This window comes from Hibiscus syriacus, unplaced genomic scaffold (genome assembly GCF_006381635.1).
Source record: "Hibiscus syriacus cultivar Baekdansim isolate YM2019G1 unplaced genomic scaffold, ASM638163v2 tig00009942_pilon, whole genome shotgun sequence".
Classification (NCBI taxonomy): domain Eukaryota; kingdom Viridiplantae; phylum Streptophyta; class Magnoliopsida; order Malvales; family Malvaceae; genus Hibiscus; species Hibiscus syriacus.
The window spans coordinates 414,552-442,247 of NW_024062205.1; the positions used below are offsets into that span (position 1 = coordinate 414,552).

At 33.4% G+C, this 27,696-nt stretch overlaps 2 protein-coding genes and 1 long non-coding RNA gene across 3 annotated transcripts; 1 reads left to right on the plus strand and 2 right to left on the minus strand.

Moving 5' to 3' along the window:
* Positions 1-2,061: 2,061 nt before the first annotated feature.
* Positions 2,062-3,943, minus strand: LOC120203428. The gene is made up of 3 exons (XR_005523817.1): positions 3,924-3,943; positions 2,269-2,271; positions 2,062-2,233 (listed from the first exon to the last, which is right to left on the minus strand). It is a non-coding gene; the product is annotated as an uncharacterized LOC120203428 (long non-coding RNA).
* LOC120203425 (auxin-responsive protein SAUR21-like) lies at positions 3,224-3,867 on the minus strand. The gene has a single exon (XM_039203721.1). The coding sequence runs from the start codon at positions 3,645-3,647 to the stop codon at positions 3,360-3,362; it is 288 nt and encodes a 95-aa protein (XP_039059652.1). The 5' UTR covers positions 3,648-3,867; the 3' UTR covers positions 3,224-3,359.
* A 2,095-nt stretch (positions 3,944-6,038) lies between the features above and the next one.
* LOC120203422 (auxin-induced protein 15A-like) lies at positions 6,039-6,410 on the plus strand. Its single transcript, XM_039203718.1, has one exon. It carries the CDS (start codon positions 6,102-6,104, stop codon positions 6,408-6,410), a length of 309 nt encoding a protein of 102 aa, XP_039059649.1. The 5' UTR covers positions 6,039-6,101.
* The last annotated feature ends 21,286 nt before the right edge of the window (positions 6,411-27,696 follow it).

Below are 27,696 nucleotides of genomic sequence, written 5' to 3' on the forward strand. Positions count from 1 at the left end.
AGAGATCTATAGGAAAATTACAAGACAAGTGCATGTTATATACGTGAAGTTGTCTAAAGTACTTTCTCAGATCGAATGTTCCTGCCTAGGTCAATAACATATTACAATGGAAGCCTGTGAAAGTAAAGGCATGATTTCATTTAAATGTTGGTCTCAAAAATTAATTTAATTGACAAGAGCATGATGATTGATAAAACTAGTGTAAACAAAAATATCAATGACAAGAATATGTTTGATTAAAAGAAATTGTTCTCTTTTCATTTATAAAGTGCATGGGATTGCATTAAGCAATCCACCAATTACACATTTACACTTGGTTCCTATGTAAAACAAAAATGTAATTGTGTGTTGAGCTAAGGAGAATTGGTGTCTTCTTGGTTAGCTATTTTCAAATCTAACTTTCATGAGCTTTGGAAACTGAAAACGAGATCAAGGAAGGCTTCTTCACTGCAGGGGATTGTTAAGGATGATTAAATCCATATTCTTCTTCAGCTTCACTCAAGAACTTTTGGAACGAGGGATGATTCAAAAATGATATAGGGGCAACAAATCTCTTCTTTTCATCAGCTTCACCGACATAAACAACGAAGTGGCCTTTGGGCACCACCATCGTCTCTGAACACGGAAGACTTCGTTTTAGACTCTTAGGGATAACAATTTTTGGCAAACGAAAACCCATGGTTTTGTGATGAATTTATATTCTTTTTTACGTGTAGAAGATAGAAGAACTGTAACTGGCTTGGTTGGGAAGGCTTTGGCAGTGAGGGGCTGTTCTTAGAATGAGTATTTATAGAGGGTTAGAAAATGGTTTATGGCATTGGTCGAGCTGAATGTGTGTGGTCGAAAAGAAATTTCAATGGAAAAATCTTCAGTAGAGAATGGTTTGAGGAATCACATGGTCTTGCCTCCCAATTAACCATGACATATTGACAAATTTGGTACCTAAGCTTCTTCTGTTGCAAATCTACCATACCCGAGCATTCAATGAAACCAGCAAGAATGGCCAATTTGAAATACTATTTATTAGATGCCATTAACTCAGCAGATCGTACGTATGAAATGCCATGTAGTTGAGTGGTGAACAGCAAAATGACTCGGTATGCAAAGCCCTACATGTTTGCTGGTAAGTTGAATCGAAGACTTATAAGCTGCCTGTGACATTATTCTATGACTGTGCTAAACAGAGAATGAAACTAGTTGCCTATCCATGTTACATTGTTTAGTTTGTGCTTTTAACAAAGTGAGGAAAGCCTGAATATGTTAAGCACTAGCCAATCTTGTAATGAATAATATTAGGCTAATCATCCAAAACAATCCATGGTTTTAGACAAAAACAAATTTTCATTTTAGTTGTCATGAAACCTTATAGTCGGGGAGAGGGTTTTAGCCAACACTGGCGGCAGCAGGGAAGTCAACTCTTCGACTGCCATGAGAAACAATCCTTAACTAGTTGAAAGAATTGCATACTGCTTCAGACCATGTTAATATATGCAACCCTCGGACCTTGGAAATATTTTATGGTTGAAATTATCCACACAACGTAAGAATCAAAATTCATGAAAAGAAAGGGTTTCTCTGAAATAAATTTGGCATTTATATATTGGTTACAATACTTAATTTAGTTGAAAAGGGCATGGGATTGCAGAAAACAATCCACTTTACACACTTGCTTCCTAAAAATAAAATTTGGGAATGTCAGTTGAGATAAATCTCAGACAATCTCTGCTTGGTTAGCCTATTTTCACATCATTTCTTGTCATGAGATTTGCTGTAGGTTGCAAGTGAGATCAATGAAAGCTTCTTCGCTACAAGGGATTGTCAAAGCACCCATAGTGTGATTGAAACCGAACTCTTCTTCGGCTTGTCTCAACAAATTCTGGAATGAAGGATGCTTCAATAATGAAATTGGGACAACATATCTCTTCTTTTCGGCTTCTCCAACATAAACAGCGAAGTGGCCTTTCGGCATCACCGTTGTCTCCGAAGATGAAAGAATCCGTTTCAGACTTGGCTTAGCATTAACAATTCTTGGCACTCGATGAAGCTATCCATTAGAATCTATCCATTAGAATCTGTATTTATAAAGAGCGAATGCTGTATCTGGTGAGCTGTCTCGGGCTAATTGGGTGGTGAATAGAGAATGCATTGGAGACATGAATTGGGAGGAATCACATGGCCTTGCATCCCAACAAATAATAACATTTTGACAAGTTTGGTACCTTAGAGCTCACCACTAGATGAAACCAACAGTAGTGGCCCATTTTGAACTTCCTAATATCATTATGACTTTGCTTGATTAGCACGTAGCATCTCGTATGGATGAACTGCTTTGAAGTGGAGACCAGCACCTACTATGACTATCTACCTGTATCCAAAGCCCTACATGTTTGTTGATAATTTGGATTTAGAAGACCACAGCTGCTTGTTTATTTCTTCTACGGCTGCAACTATGTTGAACACAAAATTAAACAAGTTGACCTGTGCATGTGCCATTGTTTAGTGCACTGAACAGGGAGGGAAGACTTCGAGAGAACGTGGACAGTTGAGCCTCGATTTTCAAAGCATGATTGATTAAACTAACCCACGAACCAACCTTGTAGTTTATGGTACTATGCTAATCCCCTCTAGAATCACTGAGTTCAGAGTTTAGAGATCCAAGAATCAGACCAAGAAATATTTTCTTTTAGTTGACCTGAAACTTTTTTTTAAGTCAGACTTAGCCTGGAAAGTAACCCTTCTACTCTCATGAGGATAAGGACTCTCTAGTGTAGAAAATGGTCAACCCTCAAGTAGTTGTGAGTTGAACGAACCTCTCATTGATTTCTTTATTGTATGCATCAAAATATTCACCTTTTGTCCATATTTTTGTTTGATGCTTTACTGAGCAAAATATGCTGCTGATAGTGACAACTAAGTTCCAGGAAAAAGAATATGTTCTTCAATAGTACGAGAAGCGAAATTCATGAAAAGAACGAGTCGACATTTGCTTTTTAATAAAGTCATTTATATATTTGTTAGAGAAAACAATTAAGTTTACAAGGGCGAGCATGGGATCGCAGAAAGCAATCCACCATACACAATAGCTTTCCTAAAAGAATCAGTCTCCGCTTGGTTAGCCACTTTCATACATTTTCTGTCATTTCTTCTTAAGAGCTTTGTAGATTGCAGGCGAGTTCGATGTGAAAGCTTCTTTGCTGCAGGGAATAGTCAAGTCATTTATATATTTGTTAGAGAAAACAATTAAGTTTACAAGGGCGAGCATGGGATCGCAGAAAGCAATCCACCATACACAATAGCTTTCCTAAAAGAATCAGTCTCCGCTTGGTTAGCCACTTTCATACATTTTCTGTCATTTCTTCTTAAGAGCTTTGTAGATTGCAGGCGAGTTCGATGAAAGCTTCTTTGCTGCAGGGAATAGTCAAAGCCCCCATAGGATGACTAAATCCATACTCTTCTTCGGCTTGACTCAACAAATTCTGGAACGAAGGATGCTTCAGGAATGATATTGGGACAACAAATCTCTTCTTTTCAGCTTCCCCAACATAAACAGAAAAGTGGCCTTTAGGCACCATTGTCGTCTCCGAAGATGAAAGAGTACGTTTTAGACTCCTCTTAGCATTAGCAATTCTCTGCAAGTGGAAACCCATGACTGTCTGGACTGGCAAGGAATGGCTTAGGCAATTGGCTCAGGGTGGGTAGCTATTATCCCTTGGAATTTGTATTTATAGAGAGCAAATGCTTCATGGTCATTGGTAAGCAGTCTCAAGCAAATTGAGTGGTGTAGAGTGAAGAGAGAATGCTTTAGAGACATATCTTGTGAGGACTCACATGGCCTTGTGAACCAACAAATAATAAAAATCTTTTGACAGAGTAGGTACCTTTGTTCTGTTGCAATCTTATTATAGCTCACCATTCAATGAAACCAACAATAATTGCCCATTTTAGATACTGTTTATCATTCAGCCATGGCCAGATGATTATGACTTTACCTGGCAGATTATATGGATGAAATATCATGCAAGAATAATCATATCTGCTAGTGACTGAGTCGGTATGCAAAGCCCTACATGTTTGGAGATAATAATGATCAAAGACCAGACCTGTTCGTACTGTATGAATCTGTTGTACACAAAATGGTATAAGTTAGAACTTAGAAGTCCATGATTAGACAAAGAAAGTTCAAATTATTTGATCCAGTTGGAGACGGTTGGCAACGTCAGCTCTTCAACTACCATAAGTAACTTTTAACCGAAGCACAGGTCAACCCTAGTGTAATTCTAATGTGCAAACACCTTCTTGTGCTGAAGTGTCGTGCGTACATGACATATTCATAGTTTCCTAACTAACCAATAGATTTCTTGGATACATACAACCCATGGATGAGGAAATGAGAGAAAATGAAAGATGATGGAACTCTATATACCAGAAACAGATTCCAGAGAACTAAATTACCTAAAATCAGTGATCTCCGGGGACATAAGAATATTCCCATAAAACATCTTAGCTTTAACAGAGTTAGGAATAGGGCAAGTGTCGACTTTATTGACTTGCAACTCTTTAAAAGTTAATTGGAACTTGATATGTATGTATAATGTTTTGGAAAACAGGTAAAAAATTAGCTGTAAAGGGTGTATCGATACTCTAAAGTTTCTTTGACCAGTAAATGACAGTGAATTAAGTGGTCAAGATAGGACTCACTTTAAAGGGGCTTCTTTAAGGTCGACATGTATCATGACTCACATGGATATGCCTTCCACTACCTATGGAGGTAAGATTTCCACAGATATGCTAATATAAACTTTTGCAATCATGAATTATCATATGGCCAACCAATCAATAGGAAAAAAAATGGTGGTCCAGATGAAATTCTTATCGAGTTATCATGGACTTTATGATTATAAAGCATGTCCAAGTCCAACATACCAGTGAGTGAAAGTCTGAAAGAAAACTGTTCTGACTGTGTACAACATGCAGATCAAATTATTTTTCATTTTGAAGATTTACTACTTGGTTGTTACATACTGAAACTGGAAACATTGGTTTTATTCCTCGCACTCTTCGTTCATAATTGTAAAGAAAGAACAGAGGTACGAACTTTCCGAAAAACATGCGGTTGCTGGGAATAGTCTGATATTTCCCAACAATAGCAGTGTAATGACATTGATGCTGACACTTCACCTTGGTGCATACATTTGATATATACCATTAACAGCTTAATCATTTGACATAGACCATATATTGAACGTTCAAAGATCTAATAATATGTAAATCTACGCAGTTGGCATGTCAACAAAAACACATCACACACTGATTTGATATGTCGGAAACCGTAAAATCATCTTCTCATGTTATGCTATAGTCCTAAAGAATACGTGCTGCAACCCAAACTTATACCTAGCTTTATGAAATCAACTGGGAAGCTAGTCCCGGTATGTTTTTGAAAGTGTCCTCGTCTGTTGCGAGTGGTGGTTTGACTATGGATAGTCACTAAGAGCTTAGACAAATGGATTCATCTGCACAATTGAGTGTGACTTGACCAAGTTAGTCCAAGATACCAGTCTTAAATGAATGGATGAGGATGATTTCTAATACTATTACAAAAGGTTAGCTGATCTTAAATGGTCTCGAAATGTTGTTTCGGACAAGTACAGGTGATATTGAGGATCTGCAGTAATCCTCAAAAGCATGTTGGGTAGTTGGTACAACGAAAAGCAGCTAAGGAACAAGGTCTAAGTTCAGTGGTTTAGTGAATAATCCAAAATGAATCTTCAATAGTCTAAGATCAAGACAAGTGTCTGTTGAATTCAGTGCTTTATAAGTTCAAAACCCAGGGAAGCTATATTCACATAAAAATATCACAAGCTGCCACTTTGTTTAAGATGGTAGGGCATAATGGTTAGCACAAGACAAAGCGGAACCATGTGAAACTTAACTATTCACCTGGTATGTTTCTAAATATTCTTCAATGTCATATCCGGTTCTTTAAGGTTTGCAAATTGCTTTATCCCCACTATATATTTGGCCTCAAAGATGCCATTTTCAAACCAAGTCTTAAAAAAACTAAAGCTTTCTTCTTTCTGCTATCTGTTTTCTTCTCTAAAATGGGCATTCAACTAATGGGATTAGCTCATGCAAAACAAAAGCTCCAGCGAACACTTTCAGGTAGAAATGGGAATGCAGCATTGGGAACATTGAATGTTCCTAAAGGCCACATTGCAGTTTATGTCGGGGAAGGCAACCGTCCGACAAGGTTCGTGATTCCGGTGTCGTACTTGAATCACCCTTTGTTTCACGACCTGTTGAATCGAGCCGAGGAAGAATTCGGATTCCACCATCCAATGGGTGGCCTTACAATTCCATGCAGCGAAGAGTACTTCATCAGTCTAACTACAGTATTAAATTGTTCATAGATGCTTCCATCACCATCAAAGAATGAAAATCATTTTCCTGGCTTGTAAACATACAGTAATTTGTAAGGCAATGAAACTTTTATTCTTCACTGACAACAAAAACCTGTTGTTCTGACCAACTGTTCTTGAAATCAGACCAATCATTTCATTCTACAGAATCCCACAAGTCCTTTACAGATTTGTCACCGTAAAGTATGCCTCCCATTCGAAATGCTCAATGATATTGCATGCATGGAAATACTACAACTTGGAGTCTGGATATAAAGTAATCCAGAAAATACCACTATTTTAAGGAAGAACGTCGCCCACTGGTTTCCACATCCAAAAGCAATAATTTTTCTGGTGCGTTTGTTGCAGATTCCTATATATGTCAGTAACTGAATTAAATGCTTGGAAAGTTGAAAATTGCCTTCAACTTGGCCTCTGATTTATTGCTATTTTCAACTGCTGCCCATACCTCTTGGATGTTTGCATGCAGATATGATCTTTTAAACGTTTATCCAATTATTTAATAACATGTAATAATGAAACTGGTGACTTTTAAACGTTTATCCAATTATTTAATAACATGTAATAATGAAACTGGTGACCCAGACACGGCGGATGGTTGAAGTCGGTGAGTCGTCAGTTCATGCATGTGCTTTTGAATTGTTTTTATCCGGTCATCCAATTGGACGCCGCTATCCAGTACAGCAGACTGCTGTTTTACACCGCCATCTTTATAATATAATTTTATATTTAAGGACTCGAGTAAAATTTTATATCAAAAAAATATAAATTTAGAAAGTCATACTAAAAATTTTAGTATGCGAAATTAAACTAAAGAACAGACTAGTACTTTCTACATTACTTTAAAAATTAAAATAATATAGTGGTAAAAATGTGACAATCTTTATATTATATCTTAACTCATATTTTGGTTTCGTATGATTTTGAATGAGTTTCGTAAAAAAAACAACTAAATTTAAAGAAGAAAAAAGAACTGAAATGAGAAATTTTATATCAATCTTCTTGTAAAAGATAATCAGTGATAGGTGTTGATTGATTGTCGACAACAATTGAAAAAGTGTAGCATCAAAATAAAATTGCTGAAAAGTTTAGTAGTAAATTGATATACCTTAAAACTTAATGTCTAAAACAACGTCATTTTAGGTATTAATAGTCGCATCAAAATGATGTCGTTTTATTCATGTCATCACACCGTTTAGGTTTTAACGTCCTAGTGATATAATTGAGATTAAAACCAAAATTTAATGCTATGATTGGAGAAATTAAAAGCACGATGATCTAAATGATACACCACCTAAAATTCAGTAGCGTTAATATAGTTTTTTTATTTCATTAAAACCGTTTCACGTAGAAAAAGGGAAATGCAAGGTGTATATGATATGCTTTAAGAAAAATATGCCACATCAAATTATTTACAGAGTTAATGACACTTAAGTAGACTTTATAATAAAAATACAGTCCCAAAATATTAAGAAAAATATATTATCATGAACTAGTAATTAATCTAATAAAATAAAATATTAGATTGTTTAAACAACATCCAAAGTTTTTAATCTTACATTATTAAATTAAAGTAAAAAGTTCCCAAAATAGGTGGATATTGTATGAATTTAGACTGTCAGGACCAGATGGACCCACTGTAGTTCCGAACTTGCTAAGAAAATTTTGTAAGGTCCTACGATTACGTTCTTGCCTTAATATTTGCTTTGGTGAATGATAAGCTTAAATTGGATCAATCCTACTTATCATTAATTAGCAACATGTTACGCATTTAAATTAGCTCAATACTAGAAACAAACATCATTAACGATCACGTTGGTCCGAATTTTCCTCCGTACGGCCCTCTGTTTTCTCGAACAAAATGGCTAAACCAAGTACTATATTTCGGTTCCACGGCTAGTCTAGGGAAATCAGCTTCAAATCTATTTACTCATTCAACTTCTTCCAAATGAAATTTAGACCTTTCCATGTCACACTCAAGTGACTGTCTTGCTCCTGATTCAAGCGGTCCAGTAGGTTGAAGAGGTAGATCTGTAGTTCCAGATTCTTCAGGAACATCATCAGAATCGTTATCACTAAATGCAAGGAAATCAGCACCATTTGATTCTGATGCCTTAGCCAACAGAGAACCGCCATTCACCTCTTTACTTTCAGAAGCATCATTCACTTCCCTCATTTTCTCTGACAAACCACCAATTTATTTTGCTTACGTATCCCTTTGAAGAGCATTCATTTCCAAATTCTGGCTATCAGCAGTCTGAATCACCACAACATTTCCTTCTCTTTGTGGAGGACCAGATACCTGCGCATGGACATCACATTAGAAAGGTCAGTCAATTCAGACAATAACTCGATCAAATCCAAAGGCAACCCAAATGTCAGAATTTGGAAAATTTCTAATATAGAAAAGAAAATCATTATAATTACCATGAAATAAGCTGTGCCCCCTAGTTTGTTCTACAACAATTATAATTACCGTGAAATAACTTGTTCTGAATGCTTAAACCAACTTTCTCACTTTTACGTGTGCATTCACAGCTCAAAATTTTCGAGCCTTCTCAGATAGTTCTTTCCATAACTACCATAATTCCAACACTAAATAAAAGCCAGATAATGAAAACCAACGACCAAAACGACAACCCAATTTGGAAAAACTTAAGTTAAACCAAATAGAAACCTCCAATTCAATCAGTTAACTTACCCAAGCCTTTGCGTTTCTTTATGAGAGAAGAAGAACCTCCGGGAGCCCAGATAATGCGTTTCTTTTTGGAGTTTTGAAAATAAGTAGATTACGTTGGAATCCATTGAAAGGAGAAGAGAGGAGAGAAGAAGATTATGCTTCAGTTTGTTCTTGGTGATCCACTAACGGATATAGTTGCTGATGGAGCAAACCTGTCTGTTTTTTCTTAGGCAATATAACATTTTTGTCCTCGAACTTTCTCAGTTTAGTCAATTTCATCTCATTTGACCCTTAAACTTTTATTTTTATCCTCTGGATACTAATCTATTGAGTGACTTCAGTGACTAAAACTAATTGTATTATACCTTGAAATCTTTGGTTCGAGCAACTACATCTATATAGTATGTATGTATTATCAATGGTTAAAAAAATTATGAATGTATATTATCTTATAATCACTCCAAACTATTCTGAATACCATCAGATTAATTCAATTGCATATATATATATATATATATATATAGCCAACAAATTAGCAACATGATTGGTTGCCTTTAAACTATTTATGATAAATTAGTTTTATTTTTTATTTTTCTATTAATTTTAAATTTTGGTTTTTTTATTAATTTTAAATATTGGTTTTATGGTTTTTGGATTTTATTTTAATAAATTTGTCTTATCTTATGTTTTTTACATTATTTTAGTAAAGTTTAAAAAACAATAATTACTTTTTAAAAAATAAATTTTCAATAAATAAAAATTAATAATTTATATATAATATTTTAAGTTATTTTCAATATTTGAATTATGTAATATTTATTTTTACACCTTAAAATGGTATAAATTAACGAAATGGATAAGGAATCCAATATCGGAAAATTAATCGTCTTTACAACATTAGCTTTAATAGATTTTATGTTGTTTTTACGATAATATTTTTATTAAGCTAAAATAATTATCTTCGGGAAAGAATATCATGGGCATATATATATATATATTAAAAAATAAACAAAGAAAAATTTACTATGCCCTCTCACTTAAAAAATTGTATTTATGGAAAATAAAAAAATATTTTGACCCCGGGTATAATAAATTTTTACTTCTGTCCTTGTATATCGTAAATATTTTTTGTGCTTTAACCCGTGACCTCTAGGAATAACAATAATTCTTTTAACTACTGAGTTAATTTGGTTCATGCATGTATCTTTACAATATTAAAGTAAGGTTTATTATTTTTAGTAAATTTAAATTATTAATTTTATACTAATTTTTTAATAGTACTAAATTTATTCTTAAATCTATTTAATTACATTAATTTTATACTTTAATTGATATTGATCATTATGATACTAATATAGAAGTTAGCTATGTGGACATAACGATCCATAATGTTTACATGGTGTGAGATTTAATTGATTTTTTTTGAATTTGTGGACATAATTGATTCCACTAAAAATATGTCCAAGGAATAGTAGTACATTCAGATTGAACAGAGTCCACCAAATACTTGTGACAGTAGTATTCAGTTTTCTTAATATTTTCTTAATATTTTTAAATTTTAGCTTTTTACTAATTTATCATTATATGTATTTTAATATTTTTTAAAATTTTATTTAATTTTTAATAAGTTATCAAACTTTTAATTAAAATTAAGTATATCCTTAAATTTGATTAAAAATTAATTTAATCTATTTGTCATGGCATATTTATACATGAATTATTAACATTATGGATCATAAAATCGATACAATTAACTATCACGTCAACATAATTAATTATTACATCAGTATTGTAACAATTAATACCAATAAAAAAGGAAAAAAATCATACACCTAAATAAATATAAGAATAAAATTAATTCAGTTAAATAGTATGGATAAAATTATGAGAAAATAATTTCAGTGACCGAAAATACCTTATAATATACGATTTTAACCAATTTTTTTTGGATTTGCGAAAATAACCAACAAATTTGCAACGCGAACTTTAGTTTCGCAACACAGTTTCCAAAATCGCAATGCGAATTTCGTTTTCGCAACGCAAATTTCACAACGCTAATTACAGATATAGGTAAACACAACTATTCGCAACGCGATTCTCCAAAATCGCAACGCGAATTTCATTTTCGCAACTCGAATTTCGCAACGCTAATTACCGATATAGGTAAACACGACTATTCGCAACTCAGTTTTTAAATTCGCAACGCAAATTTTGTTTTCGCAACTCGAATTTCGCAACGCTAATTACCGATATAGGTAAACACAACTCAGTTTTTAAATTATCGAATTCAGATTTTTACCGAATTTTTTCTACCGAGTTTACCTATATCGGTAATTTAGTTACGAAATTGGCGAATTCGAGTTGCAAAATTCGCGTTGTGAAAACGAAATTCGCGTTGCGAATTTGAAAACTGAGTTGCGAATAGTTGTGTTTACCTATATTGGTAATTAACGTTGAGAAAATGAAATTCGCGTTGCGAATTTAAATATTGAGTTTCGTGTTTACCTATATCGGTAATTAGCATTGGTCGCTTTGCGAATTTGAAAACCGCGTTGCGATTTTGGAGAATCGTGTTGCGAATTTGAAAACCGCGTTGCGATTTTGGAGAATCGCGTTGCGAATTTGAAAAATGCATTGCGATTTTGGAGAATCGCGTTACGAATTTGAAAACTGTACTGCGAAACTAGTGTTCACGTTGCGAATTTGTTGGTTATTTTCGTAAATCCAAAAAAAATTGGTTAAAATCGTATATTATAAGGCATTTTCGATCACTAAAGTTATTTTTTCTAAAATTATTGATTTGAGTTTATTATAAAGATAATATTAATGTATATGATTTTATTTTATTGTCGTGGGCTAGGTGAGTAACAATCAGAGTCGGTCGAAACCCTAACCTTGATTTGGGTTTATTTGGACATATATTAGGATGGGGTAACTACACTTTAACCGGACCCTTTTAACACCGACTAATATTTCAACTTCAAATACCCAAATCCACCCAACATGCCCATTTGCAACCCACTTGTTCCAAATGAAAAGACTCGGATATCAGGAACGGATACGATATTTTATGTTAAGTGAATTGCTTTTGAAATTTTAGAAATAGATGAATTTATATAATTTTAGAATGATAAAAGTAAATTATTAATTAAAAATATAAAAATTACTTAAAATATATTAATTTAAAATTTTTAAAGGATAAAAGTCAACCCTTAAGTCAATCTCTAACCCTTAAGTCATTCTCTTTCCGGTAGAATGTCAAAACCCAAAAAGGTCAAAAATCAAACATTAATGGTCAAGGGTAGCTTAGCATTCAAAATATCGTAGGGATAAACATACGATTTTATGTTAATAATAATAGATTTATAAAATTTTAGAGTATAATAAATTTTTAAAATTTTAAAAAATAAAAACAAAATATAAATAAAAAATATAAATAAATATTTAAAAATATATAAAAAAAATTAAAATTTATAAAGAGCGACCGCTTTCCTTTTTTTTCAATCATCCATCCTTGCATTCACTTAATTTTTAAAGGGCCGGTGACAGTGACGCTAATCATATTTGGCCGGTCGATAAGTCCATCAGTCACCGGCCAAGTTATGGGACGACGATGTGAGCATTTATAAATGGAAAAGGAAAGCAATGGACTTTTTCTTTTAGGTGCGGCACGTACTCCTTTACAAAAATGTTCATAAGCTGAACAATACTTATTATAAATTCTCTTTTAACTTGATATTATAAACTATAAACTTTGTGAGTAAAAACTAACATTTTTATTTTTAAATAATAACCAATGCTGTTATTATTGTACACCTCTTCAAAAATTCTGTAAAATTAATTTCTACCCATCAGAATTTTCGAAAAAAATTGCTTCCGAACATAGCGATATATCAAAGTCTCTCCCTCCACCCTCACTTTTTCCTTTTTTTTTCTTTTCTTTTTTACACTGTCTCATTTTTTATATATTAATTTAACTTTTTTTATTTGATTTAATTTATCCGATGGTGGCACCGGTATTGATGTTGGTTCACGACCGTCAATTTTTTTCCTTTGTTTATGTTCTAGTTTTTTTAATAGAAATAATTTTATCTTTGTGACACGTTGATCTCCACCTTTACGATACGTTTATCTCTGTTTTGTGGCACATTTTTCTTTGCCTTTTGGTAGTTTTCGGTTGTTTGACCATCATCTTCGTTTATCTTTTATCTCAGAGTTGGATTTAACATCGCAACAACTGATCAACATGGGACTTATTTGTTATCATGATGATCTTCCATGCTTTGGACCATCAGATTAATTTGGATAGGAGTTTTGCATTCGTGGATAGTTTTCTCACGTCCTCTGATTTGTAATTTGTTTGTGGTATTTCAGTAGTTTCATCCCCTTTTGTGGTTTGTTTACCGATGCAGTCAGATTTGTTCATATTTTTATTTTGTTCGAACTTTTTGTTTAGGGTTTTTAACCTTTTCTTTCTTTGGTCCTTATGTGATATTGGTGGCTAGTTTTTGTGACAATGCTTATAGGAAAATGTCCTAATTATATTTTAGTTTACGGTTATACTTGTAAATCTTCATTGTAATTCTAGATATTTTCTATTTTTAATAAAACTAGCTGATTTTTATATATAAAAAAGATATATCAAAGTCTTCAAAAAAATTAAAATAAAATTTGGAAGACTCCTCTTCCGAAATTAAAGATTTAAAAAGAAATAATTTTGATACAATTTTTTTACAGGCGCCACTTGATTTGTTAGAATCGAAATATACTTTCAGTTTGTTATATCTAGTGACTCTACCAACTTATAAATAACTATAATGATCATATATATGACGACATTGTAACAATCTCAGACCAATACAGTAATCCGATCTGATTCGAGGTGTCACAGTAGGGCCATCGGAATGACCAATCATAAAAATAATAAAATATTAACCCTTTTTAAACTGTAAAACAATTTAGAAATAAAAACACAACTTCAGAAAAATCATTTACATATTAAAATAAAATCTAATAGTGTCTCAATATAAAAACAAATGCGACCTACATGCCCCTAATTACACTTGTATCGTACTCTCAACTAGCGCCGAAGGAACTTTCACAGATGTTGATAACCGCACAGGATCGATCTTTAACCTGAAATGGTAAATAACAGAGTGAGTTTTGGGAAGCTCAGTAATACAATACTACCAGATGATGCTAAAGGACAAACATGTATAAGGTAAATCATGAAATTTCCTTAGTTATTCAAGCATCTAAAAGTATTATCGATGAGCAGAGATTCCACTAATAGTTCTTCAAGTAACCATCAGGAGACATACACGGAGAAAATATTCAAAGAGACAGATTCAGGAGATGAAAATAGGACGTCTAATATGTTCCCACAAAACTAGAATAAATGAAATCATAGTTTAAAAACGATAGTAATATATTTCAGTAAAACATATTTTTAAAATCATTATAATACCCTCCAACCGAACACTCAATATGCAGTTCCCCATAACTACATCTATAAGGACTTACCCTGGACCCAATGGGCGTAGGAGCCATCCTAAGGAAGCACCTTGGGTCCATAAGAACTTACCCTAGCTGAAATGTAGGAGCCACCTGAGGGGAGTTCCCCCAGGTCCATAAGGACTTACCCTAAGCACAAAGCAAAGGAGCTACCCAAATAGAGTACCTTAGGGTCCGTAAGGTCTTACCATTAGGCCCATTGGGCCGAAGAGCCCACCCAAGGGTCGCCTTAGGTCCGTAAGGATTTACCAACCTGATCGGGACTGAACCTACATATCTCCATAACAAATCCCAGATAGTACCCCAATATAAAACAAGTTAACCGGTAAACAGAAATATCAGAATCAAGAGACAAATGTATCCAATATTAGAAACCAGAGATAAAAAAATCATAGATCAGAAAACATGTTTTTATTTCAAATATCAGAGTTATACTTTTTTTAAATAGAGAAAATAACTATGGGTATAGGGAACATGCTAGATGATCTATATATTTTTCGAAGGCACTAGGTAATTATCAAGGATAGAAAACATGAACTTACGTAAAATTGATTGGATTTCAAGAAAGAGGTCCCTATTAAAAAAGTTCGATTACTAACGAAGCTAATCAGACTTTTAGAGATTGATGCTTCTGGATCATATAGGATTCAAGCGCATCAGGAAAGTGTAGTAATTGAACTAATTAACTTTGGAGTCTTCGTTGCACGGATCTTGAAGAACCAAACTAGTACTTCTGTGGTATTTATTTTATTTTGTATTGCAATAATATCCAGAGTGGATGACGTGCTTTGGTTGTCTCTATAACCTTTAGGGGCTTGTTATTATGCTTCATTGCTACTTTTAGAACTTGTCAACGAGCATTTCCTTAATCCAGATCATGAGGGTATTTGAGTTATTTCAGTACTTGGGGTTATTTTAGTTATTTTGGGTCAAAGGCCAATTAGGTCATTTCAAAACTCAAGGATAATCCAATCATTATAAATACTTCAGTGATGCCTCATACTTTCAGTAATTTAGTCTTTAACTAGTCATTCAAAAAACATGAGATCGACGTATTAAGAATTCCAAAGGTAGAAACTAACTTTCAGTGTTTTCATGCAGATCAGGAATTTAATCAATTATTCATAGGTTCAAGCGGATTAAAAATAAGAATTCACAGGTCATTTTCACTATCATTGTCATCCTTAGTTCATTTTACACTTTAAGGGTATTTTTGTCATTTCATTCAATTCTGTCATTTACATTACTTATTGGCAATTAGTCTTCAGGTATTTATTCAAGAATCAGAATTCTAAATACTTTGCCATCTCGGAGGTTAAAATCTGTTGAAAACATTTTGATGTTTCGATATAACAAATTAAATTAAAAGAATTTTAATTTTGAAAATGATTTTTCTAAGCATATTCGATATATTAAATCGAATATCAAAATATTACTCAAAGTATTTCAAAGTTCATTTTAAATCCTTACTAAAGTGTAAAATTAAGTTTTAATCTTAAAATAATTTCAAAACAATTTTACAAAGTATTTCGAACCGTTTCAAAGCCAAAAATTATAGTTTGTCCAGAGGGAACCGATTCCCCCCAAGGGGGTACCGATTCCCCCCTGAATAGTTTTGCTCCGAGAAATTCCAGTATGCTCGGAGGGAACCGATTTCCCCAAGGGGTATCGATTCCCCCCACTGTTCAACGGTCGAATATTTGAATTTTACACTTAGGGAACCGATTCCCCATGAGGGGGTACCAATTCCCCTACGCTCCAAGCAGAAATATTAATTGTTTTCACACTTAAACGGCTCCAATAACTTCATTAATGATCCCCAATATTCAGAAGTGATTCAAGGTATATTTAAACAAGCTTAGAAGCCATTGATCAATAACAAGAAACATCTAGCAACTAGAATCAAGAGAGAATCAAAGAGAAAGCATCAAACCTCAAGTTTGAGCATTTTCAAGCCTATTTTTCATTCAATATTCATTTTTCTTTCAAGAACACTTATTGTGCTCAATTGTATTTATTCTTGAGTGTTCTTTCTTTGTTCTAGAACTGTGCAAACATATTTTCCTTGTGAGGTTTTTCTTGTAAGTTTGCAAATTTATAATATTCTCTTTGAGAAAAGAGTGTTCTCAAGAATTGGGGTATATTCTTGAGGGAGTTGTAAGGTTATCTCTTTGGCCTCAAAAGAAAGAAAAAATTAGTGAATTTGTTGGAAAATCCTTAGTGTAGATAGCTAAGGTAGTGGACGTAGAATTTGGTTGAGAAAGTCGAACTACTGTAAATCACTGTGCAATTACTTTCAATTTTCTGCAAAAGCTTCCACCAAAATTTTTATTGCCAATTCACCCCCTCTTGGCCGATTCCGTCAATCGATTAACTCAATAATTGGCATCAGAGCCTAACTCATTTGAAGGTTTAATCACCTCTTGAGTCGATTCGGGAAGATTTACATCGATAATCAAAGTCATCAATGGCCTCTACTTTAAACTTCGACTCCGGTCTCGATTCGATGCCCGTCAACAAGCCTTCTTTCTTTAATGGGGCTAACTATGCCTATTGGAAAAATAGGATGATGTATTTCATTCAAGCAAGTGATATGGGAGCATGGAATGCCATAGAAGAATGATACATCAAGCCTCTAACTCATCCAAGATTGTGGAGTGAAGGAGAGACAAGAATGTTCCAGCTCAACTCGAAAGCCATCCATATCATATTTTGTGCTCTTGGGCCAGATGAATATGGAAGAGTTTTATCTTGTACAACCGCCAAAGAAATATGGGACAAACTTCAAGTCACTCATGAAGGTACCGATGAGGTAAAGAAATCTAAAATTAGTATTCTAACGCATAGCTATGAAAATTTCAGGATGAAACCAAATGAAGATATCAAAGCTATGACAGATAGATTTTCAACGATTGTCAATGGTCTCAAATCATATGGAGAGATCATTTCAAATGAAAAGCTTATGAGGAAGTTAGTCTACTCCCTTCCAAAATCGTGGCAATCAAAGAAGACGACAATCATCGAGTTTAAGGACCTAACGTCCTTAACTCTTGAAGAACTAATCGGTTCCCTTCTCACTCATGAAATGATGCTTGAAGATGAAGTGGACCTCGATAAGATTGACGAGATACCAAAGGAGAAGAAGAAGAAGAAAAACATTGGAGTTGCTCTCAAATCCACAAAAGATGAGAGTGATTCGAATGACGATGATGATGACGAGGAAATGGCATTATTTGCCAAACGATTCAGAAAGTTGATGATGCCCAACCGAGGAAGAAAATTCAAACATCATGAAGGCTTCAAAACTGAATCGAAGGAGAAAGACTCGATCATTTGTTATGAATGCAAAAAGTCGAGGCATGTCAAATATGATTGCCCACAATTGAAGAAAAAGGGTCAATCTAAAAAGAAGCACAAGGCTCATGTAGCTACATGGAGCGATGAAGAAGGTTCCGATGAATAGGAACAAGAAGTTGCAAACTTGTGCTTGATGGCTATCGGGGAAGATTCTAAGGTAACCTCAAATTCATTCGATTTGGATGAATTATCTTATGATGAGTTATTAGAGGATTATAATGGGTTGGCTTCGGATTATAAGACCCTATTTTCAAAATACAAAAAATGATGTTTCAAAATTGAAAAACAAAAATAGTCTTATATCCAAGACCAACAATGAGCTTGAAAGTAAGATCAAAGAATTGCAAATCAAAATTAATGATTTTGAAAAGAAAAATACTGATTTGCATAACTTACTTTCAAAATTTCATGATGATCATCAAAAGAAGATTGATGATCTTAAAACTTCTTTTAATAAGGTTGGAACAAATTTTTTTTAAAAAGGTGAGAATTCAAAATCCAACTTTGTTAAGAAAAGTTTTAGAAGCTACAATCATAGAAGTCCTCAACGAACCTTGAATGGTAAAATTATTAGGAGTATATGGGTTCCTAAAGAATTCATTACTACTAAAGATAAGGATGTCCTTCATAAATGGATACCAAAGGGGACAAGGATTTTAGAAACTAATGAATATGGACCCAAAAGAATTTGGGTACCAAAAATTAGAAATTAATCTATGTTTGTAGGAAAAGGAGCATTGCTACAAGGCACGGGAAATAAATCCAAATTCATGGTACCTTGATAGTAGATTCTCGAGACACATGATCGGAGACAAAAGCCGGTTCATAGAGCTTAACGCCAAAAATGGAGGAGAAGTGACTTTTGGTGATAATTCAAAAGGTCACATTGAAGGTATTGGTACTATAGGTAATACCTCTTCCATACAAATTAAAAATGTGTTATATGTGAATAGATTAAATCATAATCTATTGAGTATTAGTCAATTATGCGATAAGAGATTCAATGTCATGTTTGAAATTAATGGTTGTAAAGTCATTGACATTGCATCTAATCGGATTATGCTTGTTGGTCATAGAATAGGAAACATATACATGGTACATTTAGATTCTATTAATATGACTAATTTGTGCCTAGTTGCTAAGGATGAGCATGATAGTTGGTTATGGCATAGGAGACTGGGACATGCTAGCATTAGTGTTTTGCAACGGTTAGTTCAAGGAGAATTGGTTTGAGGGCTGCCTAAACTAAAATTTGATAATGATAAAATCTGTGATGCTTGTGCTAAAGGAAAACAAAAGCGAGTTTCTTTTAAATCCATTAATGATGTGTCAACTAGTAGAGTATTACAATTGATCCATATAGATCTTTTTGGGCCAACTAGGACTATTAGCTTGGGTGGAAAACAATATGCATTTGTCTTGGTAGATGACTATTCTAGATATACTTGGGTTCTATTCTTAAGTACTAAAGATGAAGCATTAGAAAATTTCATCACATTTTCAAAAGTAATCCAAAACGAAAAAGGTTACTCTATCACTAGTGTTAGAAGTGATCATGGCACTGAATTTGAAAATCTTGGATTTAATGAGTTTTGTAGTTCTAATAGTATTAGCCATAATTTTTCAGCACTTAGAACCCCTTAACAAAATGGAGTTGTTGAGAGGAAAAATCGAACTTTAGAAGAAATGGCTAGAATCATGCTTTGTGAAAATAATTTGCCAAAATATTTTTGGGTGGAAGCCACAAATACCGCTTGTTATGTTGTAAATCGAGTAATGATTAGGCCAATTTTAAAGAAAACTCCATATGAAATTTTCAAAAATAAAAAGCCTAACATTAGTTATTTTCATCCTTTTGGATGTAAATGTTTTGTTTTAAACAACGGTAAAGAAAACCTTGGCAAATTTGATGCCAAAAGTGATGAAGGAATTTTTCTGGGTTATTCCTTAAATTCTAAAACTTATCGAGTATTTAATAAAAGAACTTTAGTTGTATAAGAGTCTATACATGTTGTTTTCGATGATAATCTCCTTCAGAGGAAGGATTCTTATGTTAATGATGATGTAGGTATTACAAATACAAATGATGTTAGAAATGACGTTTGAGAATCATCATCAAAGGAAGAAACGAAAGATGAGGAAACTCATGATCCTCTCGAGAATCCAACCATTGAAGAAATGGAAGTATCTTATCCAAGAGAGTACAACTATGTCAAGGATGGTGAAATTATAGGTGATCCATCTAAAGGGGTAACAACTCGATCTTCTCTTAGAAATATTTGTAATTATGTTGCATTTATTTCATGCATAGAGCCTAAGAATATTAAAGAAGCATTAAATGATGAACATTGGATTATGGCTATGCAAGAAGAGTTAAATCAATTTGAGAGAAGTAAAGTATGGACATTAGTTGAAAGGCCTAGTAATAAATCTACTGTATACTAGATGGGTATTTAGGAAAAAGCTTGATGAGAGTGGTAATATAGTGAGAAACAAGGCTAAACTTGTTACTCAAGGGTATACTCAAGAAGAGGGCATAAACTATGATGAAATATACGCTCCCGTAGCTAGGATGGAAGCAATTAGAATGTTATTAGCATTTGCTTGTTTTCATGAATTTAAATTATATCAAATGGATGTTAAAAGTACATTTTTAAATGGTTTTATAAAAGAAGAAGTGTATGTGGAACAACCTCCAGGTTTTAAAGATTCAAAATTTCTGGATCATGTTCTTAAATTGACAAAAGCACTTTATGGTTTAAAACAAGCTCCTAGAGCTTGGTATGAAAGATTGTCAAACTTTTTAATTGAAAAAGGTTTTTCAAAAGGGAAGGTTGACACTACATTGTTTTTAAAGCATAAAGGTAAAGATTTATTAGTAGTTCAAATTTATGTTGATGATATAATATTTGGTTTTACTAATGATGTTCTTTGCCAAGAATTTTCTAAGCTAATGCAAAGCGAATTTGAAATGAGCATGATGGTGGAGCTCTCATTTTTCTTGGGACTCCAAATCAAGAAAAGAAAAGATGGCATCTTCATCAATCAAGCTAAATACGTCAAAGATATGCTCAAGAAATTTGGACTGGAAAATGGCAAGCCTCATGACACTCCAATGAGCTCTTCAACAAAGCTTGAATTAGATGAAGGAGGTAAATGTGTAGATGTTAAATTATATAGGTCAATGATTGGATCTTTACTTTATCTAACTGTAAGTAGACCGCACATTATGTTTAGTGTTTGCTTATGTGCTAGATTTCAATCATGCTCTAAGGAATCACATTTACTAGATGTTAAGAGAATCTTTAGATACCTTAAGGACACTCCTAGTTTAGGACTTTGGTATCCTAGAGACTCTAGCTTTAGCTTGTATGCTTTTTCTGATGCGGATTATGGAGGATGCAAATTAGATAGGAAAAACACCTATGGTACTTGCCAATTCCTTGGAAATATGCTGATTTCTTGGTTTTCAAAGAAACAAAATTGTGTTGCATTATCTACCACTGGAGCGGAATACATTTTAGCTGGTAGTTGTTGTGCACAAGTTTTATGGATGAAACAACAACTTTTTGATTATGGAATTGAAGTAGGTACCATTCCTATCAAGTGTGACAATACTAGTGTTATTTGTCTCACTAAAAATCCCATCAAACACTCTAGAACTAAGCACATTGAAATAAGACATCACTTCATTAGAGTCCATGTCACTAAGGAAGATGTAGTTCTAGAATTTGTTGATACTTTGCATCAATTAGCGGATATCTTTACAAAACCTTTAGACAAGGAACGTTTTTGGACACTTAGGAGAGAATTAGGTTTAACTGACCTATCTTCACTTATTGTTTAAAAAATAATTTTTAGCACTTTTAATAATAATAAATGAAAAATATTTATAATAGTAATTTCTGATTACATTCATTGCTATTAGTTAGGGGGAGTTTATGATTCTTGATGAAAAATTAACTTTATGTTCAAATATAGTTTAAGGATTAATTTGATTGATTAAACATAATTAATTTTTGATATATGAGTTACCAATACCACTAGAGAAGATTAATTTAGCATTTTGAGTATTTAAAATACAGATTTTTTAATTATAGGACAGAGGGAATCGATGCCCCCTTGAAGGGGAACTGATTCCCCCTTTGAAGGGGAATCGATTCCCCCTAGGGGAATCGATACCCCCCTGGGGTTCTGGTTTTTAACACGGGCATAACCCAATTTGTTACTAAAACCCTCCCTTCCTCTTCACGCCGTGCTCTTCTCCTCTCTCTCCCTATCTTCTCTTTGCTTCATAACATCTTTTTCTAGTCGGAATTTCATCATTTTTCAAATCCTAAACCTGCTAGCATCATTAAAATTGTGGAAACAACATCAAAATCCACTCAATCTCATCTTTCAAGGTAAAATTTTCTAAACTCTCTATTTTATTGATTTTGAACATAGGACTAGTTTCAATTAGTTCTAAATAGAATTAGTGATCGGGAATTGATTATTAGTGTTTAGAAACTAAATTTTTACAACTAATTTCATCAAAATCTCACAAATTTTCTATTAATTTTTGAATTTTAGGGAAAAAACGAAAATCTTTAATTAATTTTAAAATTGATGATTTTTGATTTAGTTATGTTATTTACATGTAAACTATACATACTATGGTTTTTCAAACATTATTTTCAATAGTTTTCAAAACTTTGCCCATTAGGATTTTTTTAAACCTTGAAATATTGAGAACTCAATTGAGTTTTGGGATTGATTGAATAACATACATGTGTTTTCTAAATTGCAGGTTATCCATTCTATTTCGATTTCCTAAACCATGTCTAATCCTAAACGTGCTAGGTCATCATCTAGTCGCTCAAACCGTCAATCCAACCCACCTCCAAATCCTCCACCTATTCCTCCAATTCCTAATCCTAATCCCATTGATCCAAATTTGACTATCCAAAACTCGTGTTTCAATCAAACTGGTCCTAGAAATCATCGTTTTTGGTATTATCAATATTTTGAATCCTACAAAATTAGGGAAGAACGTATCCCATCTCTTTAGGCTATGATTGATATCAATTTTAGATATCTCCCTCTCCTACGAGAGTGGAAATTTGATAAACTTTGTAACCTTGAACCTCAAGTTTTTCATCAACTTGTTCGTATCTTTTATTCTAATGCCGTGTGTATTAAAAATCAAGCTGAAACCAAAACAATAGCAGTTCGTTCTTATCTTCTAGGACAATACTTTCATCTTGATTCGGCTTAAATTGCTAATGCATTAGGATTAGATAATGATGGTTTATCTAATGAAAAACAAATTTTAGGTTCTCGTTATAAAAGAAGGGATAATGCGAGAGTCTTAGATCTTCATGACCATTTTCTTTATCTAATGATCACTTGGTGGTTTCGACCATCCGGAGGTCGTTACTCTACTCTTCGTGCTTTAGATCTTTGGTGGTTACATTGTTTCCAAAACAATATTAAAATAAATCTTCCTGAGATTATTTTGCTGAAATTGTTGAAACCGTAAACCAAGTTCCAAATAAGAAACTTTGTTCTTCTCTAGTTTACGGTTGCATTCTGAGTAATCTATTTTCTAAAGCCGGGCTTAGAGTTGGTCTAGATGCCTCTTTTCCTCTAAAGAAACAAATCAATCTCCTTTCTTTAATGAGATCGGGATGGATTAAGGATAAGCAAACTGGTGAATGGGTTCGAAGCACTGAGCATACTCCAGGAGCTAGTTCTTCACAAGCTCCACCGGCAGCTGACGACGATCCTGATCTTGAACAATTAATGCAAGATATCGATGAAGCCGAAGATGAGCCTGAGCAGCCTGAGGAGCAAGCACAACAAACAGATCAAATGCCTCCATATTTTCAATCTTTCATGGAGACATTCAATTTCTGATATGCTACCATAGATTCGCGCTTTACTTCTATAGAGTCCCATTTATCCACAATGGGAGCTCAACAATTGGAAATTCTCCGGGAGATGCGTGCAAACAATAAAGCAACCAACGCTCGTATTAATGCACTCACTCATGAAATGGCAGCTATGCGAGCTCATTTCCCACCTCCCGATCCTCCTACGGATGCTTGAACTTTGATCTTTTCTTTGCTTGTTTGAATTGAACTTGGATATTTGCATTATTGTTAAAACATTTTGAATGCTTTTGGATTGTTTATTTTTTGTTGTTCAAACTTATGTTTAATACATTTGATTTGGATTTTCGTGTTTATTTTGCATCTTTAGACATATATGACCAATTATCCATTACATGTTTATGAATATTGATTATGAAACTAATGGCTAACCTCTCTTTTGATTGTGGTCTTAGTAGCTTAAGCTTTATATTAATAAATCAATTGGCTTACGTTTTTCAAAATTCTTGTTTAAAATGTTTTTATAGGGTCTTTTTGATTTAACAAAAAAGGGGAGAAAGTGTTAAAGTAAGGGGAGTAGTATTTTTCAAATAAGGGGGAGTAGTATTTTTCAAAATCAAAATTCATTTTGAAATTAGAAAATCTTAAAATGTTTTGTTATATCAAAAATGGGGAGATTGTTGAAAACATTTTGATGTTTCGATATAACAAATTAAATTAAAAGAATTTTAATTTTGAAAATGATTTTTCTAAGCATATTCGATATATTAAATCGAATATCAAAATATTACTCAAAGTATTTGAAAGTTCATTTTAAATCCTTACTAAAGTGTAAAATTAAGTTTTAATCTTAAAATAATTTCAAAATAATTTTACAAAGTATTTCGAACCGTTTCAAAGCCAAAAATTACAGTTTGTCCAGAGGGAATGGATTCCCCCCAAGAGGGTACCGATTCCCCCTGAATGGTTTTGCTCCGAGAAATTCCAGTATGCTCGGAGGGAACCGATTTCCCCAAGGGGTATCGATTCCCCCCAATGTTCAACGGTCGAATATTTGAATTTTACACTTAGGGAACCGATTCCCCATGAGGGGGTACCGATTCCCCCCACGCTCCAAGCAGAAATATTAATTGTTTTCACACTTAAACGGCTCCAATAACTTCATTAATGATCCCCAACGTTCAGAAGTGATTCAAGGTGTATTTAAACAAGCTTAGAAGCCATTGATCAATAACAAGAAACATCAAGCAACTAGAATCAAGAGAGAATCAAAGAGAAAGCATCAAACCTCAAGTTTGAGCATTTTCAAGCCTATTTTTCATTCAATATTCATTTTGGTTTGAAGAACACTTATTGTGCTCAATTGTATTTATTCTTGAGTGTTGTGCAAACATATTTTCCTTATGAGGGTTTTCTTGTAAGTTTACAAATTTGTAATCTTTTCTTTGAGAAAAGAATGTTCTCAAGAATTGGGGTATATTCTTGAGGGAGTTGTAAGATTATCTCTTTGGTCTCAAAAGAAATAACAAATTTGTGAATTTGTTGGAAAATCCTTAGTGTGGATAGCTAAGGTAGTGGATGTAGACTTTGGTTGAGAAAGTCGAACCATTGTAAATCGTTGTGCAATTACTTTCAATTTTCTGCAAAAGCTTCCACCAAAATTTTTATTGCCAATTCACCCCCCTCTTGGCCGATTCCGTCAATCGATTAACTCAACAAAATCGAATATCGAAAGTTTTCTAACCGTGGTAAATATTTAACATGCGCATCATTAGTTTAATTTAGATCCAAAATATCTTTTCAGGGTTATTTTCGCCTTTCAAGGACAGACATGGTCTTTTTATAGCATAAGGGTATTTTCATAATTTTAACTCATAGGGTTATTTTCATAATTTTCCATCTGATCATTTTCGGTATTAAAACTTTTAACAAAAATAATCTAAATTTATAGATCCTGAGATTAATTGATTTGCCGATTCAATCACTGAACTTAGATTTATTTATTATTGGCCTTCCAGTTCCTTAAATGAGTTATCTTAATCTTATTCAGTCCACTGCCCTTTTTATAGCATTCAAATCGAATTTTGAAATGAAAATTATACATACATGACCAATCCTAATCATTCATATATCAACCACTACTGACTTGTTCCATAAAGCATGAAAAAGGTAATAATGTATTACCTCAATTTTTTAGCTATCCTATCGACCATTTAATCTCTATTTGATTGCTCTTGTACTTGAATTTGATGTCACCTAATATCTCGAAGACAAAGCAAAATGAATTGCATCGGAAATGAAACTTAAATGTAAAAATTCGTATCGAATCAGGAGATAAAACGGTGAAAAATAGCTTATCGGGTTCGAATTTGGTGAAACAAACCCCAAAATCAAACTTAGAACATCAAAAAATATAGAATTTAACTTCTTCTTTTTAGATATTTTAACTTTTTGGACAAACTCAATGTCAACCATGGTCAAAGTCAAAATCAATTGTCTGGGTCAAAGTCACTGGTTCAAGGTCAACATAACCCTTATGTCGGTTCAGGTAAATTCAGTTTGGGTCAGTTCGGTCTGACCAAACCATTTCTAGAAAAAATCAATTGTAACACCCCAACCCGTATCCGACCCGGATACGAGTCCGAAGTGTCACATTGACTTTTAAAACCTTGACTCTTAAGAAAAATCCCGAGAAATTTAAAACTTTATTTAAAACAAAATACAGACTTTATCAGAGTGCTCGTACTTAATGACTTATTACATGCCAACACTTTATACATAACCAAATACATACTTTGTCAAATACTTCTGATCTGATCTTTTAGTAGTGATATTGTCTTTGCCACTTCTATTCTTTCACTTCTCGTTCTTGGTACCTACGTGTAAATCACTTACACGCTAAGTCATAGACTTAGTGAGGCATATAAAACATATAATATGCCCATATATCATTTCATATAAATAAAAGACATACATATACAAACACTATCGATAATCCTTTCCACTTACCATATACTCATCATATAACACATATAATTCATGTATGTGCATTCATATCATTGAATCACTACATATCAATATGCATGAATCTATGTCATGATAAAAATATACAATCAGGTCATGCACACATGCCACTTACCTTCTTTTATCACTTTCACTTTCATTTGTCTTTCAATTTCATTGCCCATGTATATTATTGAGAATAGAGGTATGTGAGTACATTGAGGTTGTGCACTAATGCTGTCACCACAGCTCGTATAAATGTCCCGAAGGACCTATCCAGAGGTCACACAGACCCCGGTAACTATCCAGAGGTCATAAAGAACCTCGGCAACTGTCCATAGGTCCCAAAGAACCTAGGTAAACTGTCCATATGTTCCTTAGAACATAGGTATACTGTCCATATGTCTCGAAAGACATAGGTAAAACCCTCGACTCTTGGCATGCCAACTATACCTATAGCTCTCGTATCATATACTATGGGCATTTATTTATACATTTCGTATCACTTGTTCTTTCTCTTCTGTCACATATCACATGTATGTGTAACCATATATCTCATATCATATCACATGTATTATATATATACATGTATTCATGTAAATCATTTCATGTAATTCATATCACGTATATCACATGTGCATATAAGCTTATAGCTTCTTTCACATATACATGTAGTCACATAGCTTTCTTTCATGTAACCATGCATGACATGTCAAATAACATATATCATATGTTGCATTTTCACTTAAGCATATAAATCATATAACATAGCATCTATCTATTTCTACGTATTAATGCATACATGGTAATCACATAACAATTTAGAAGTTACTTCTTACCATAGTAACTC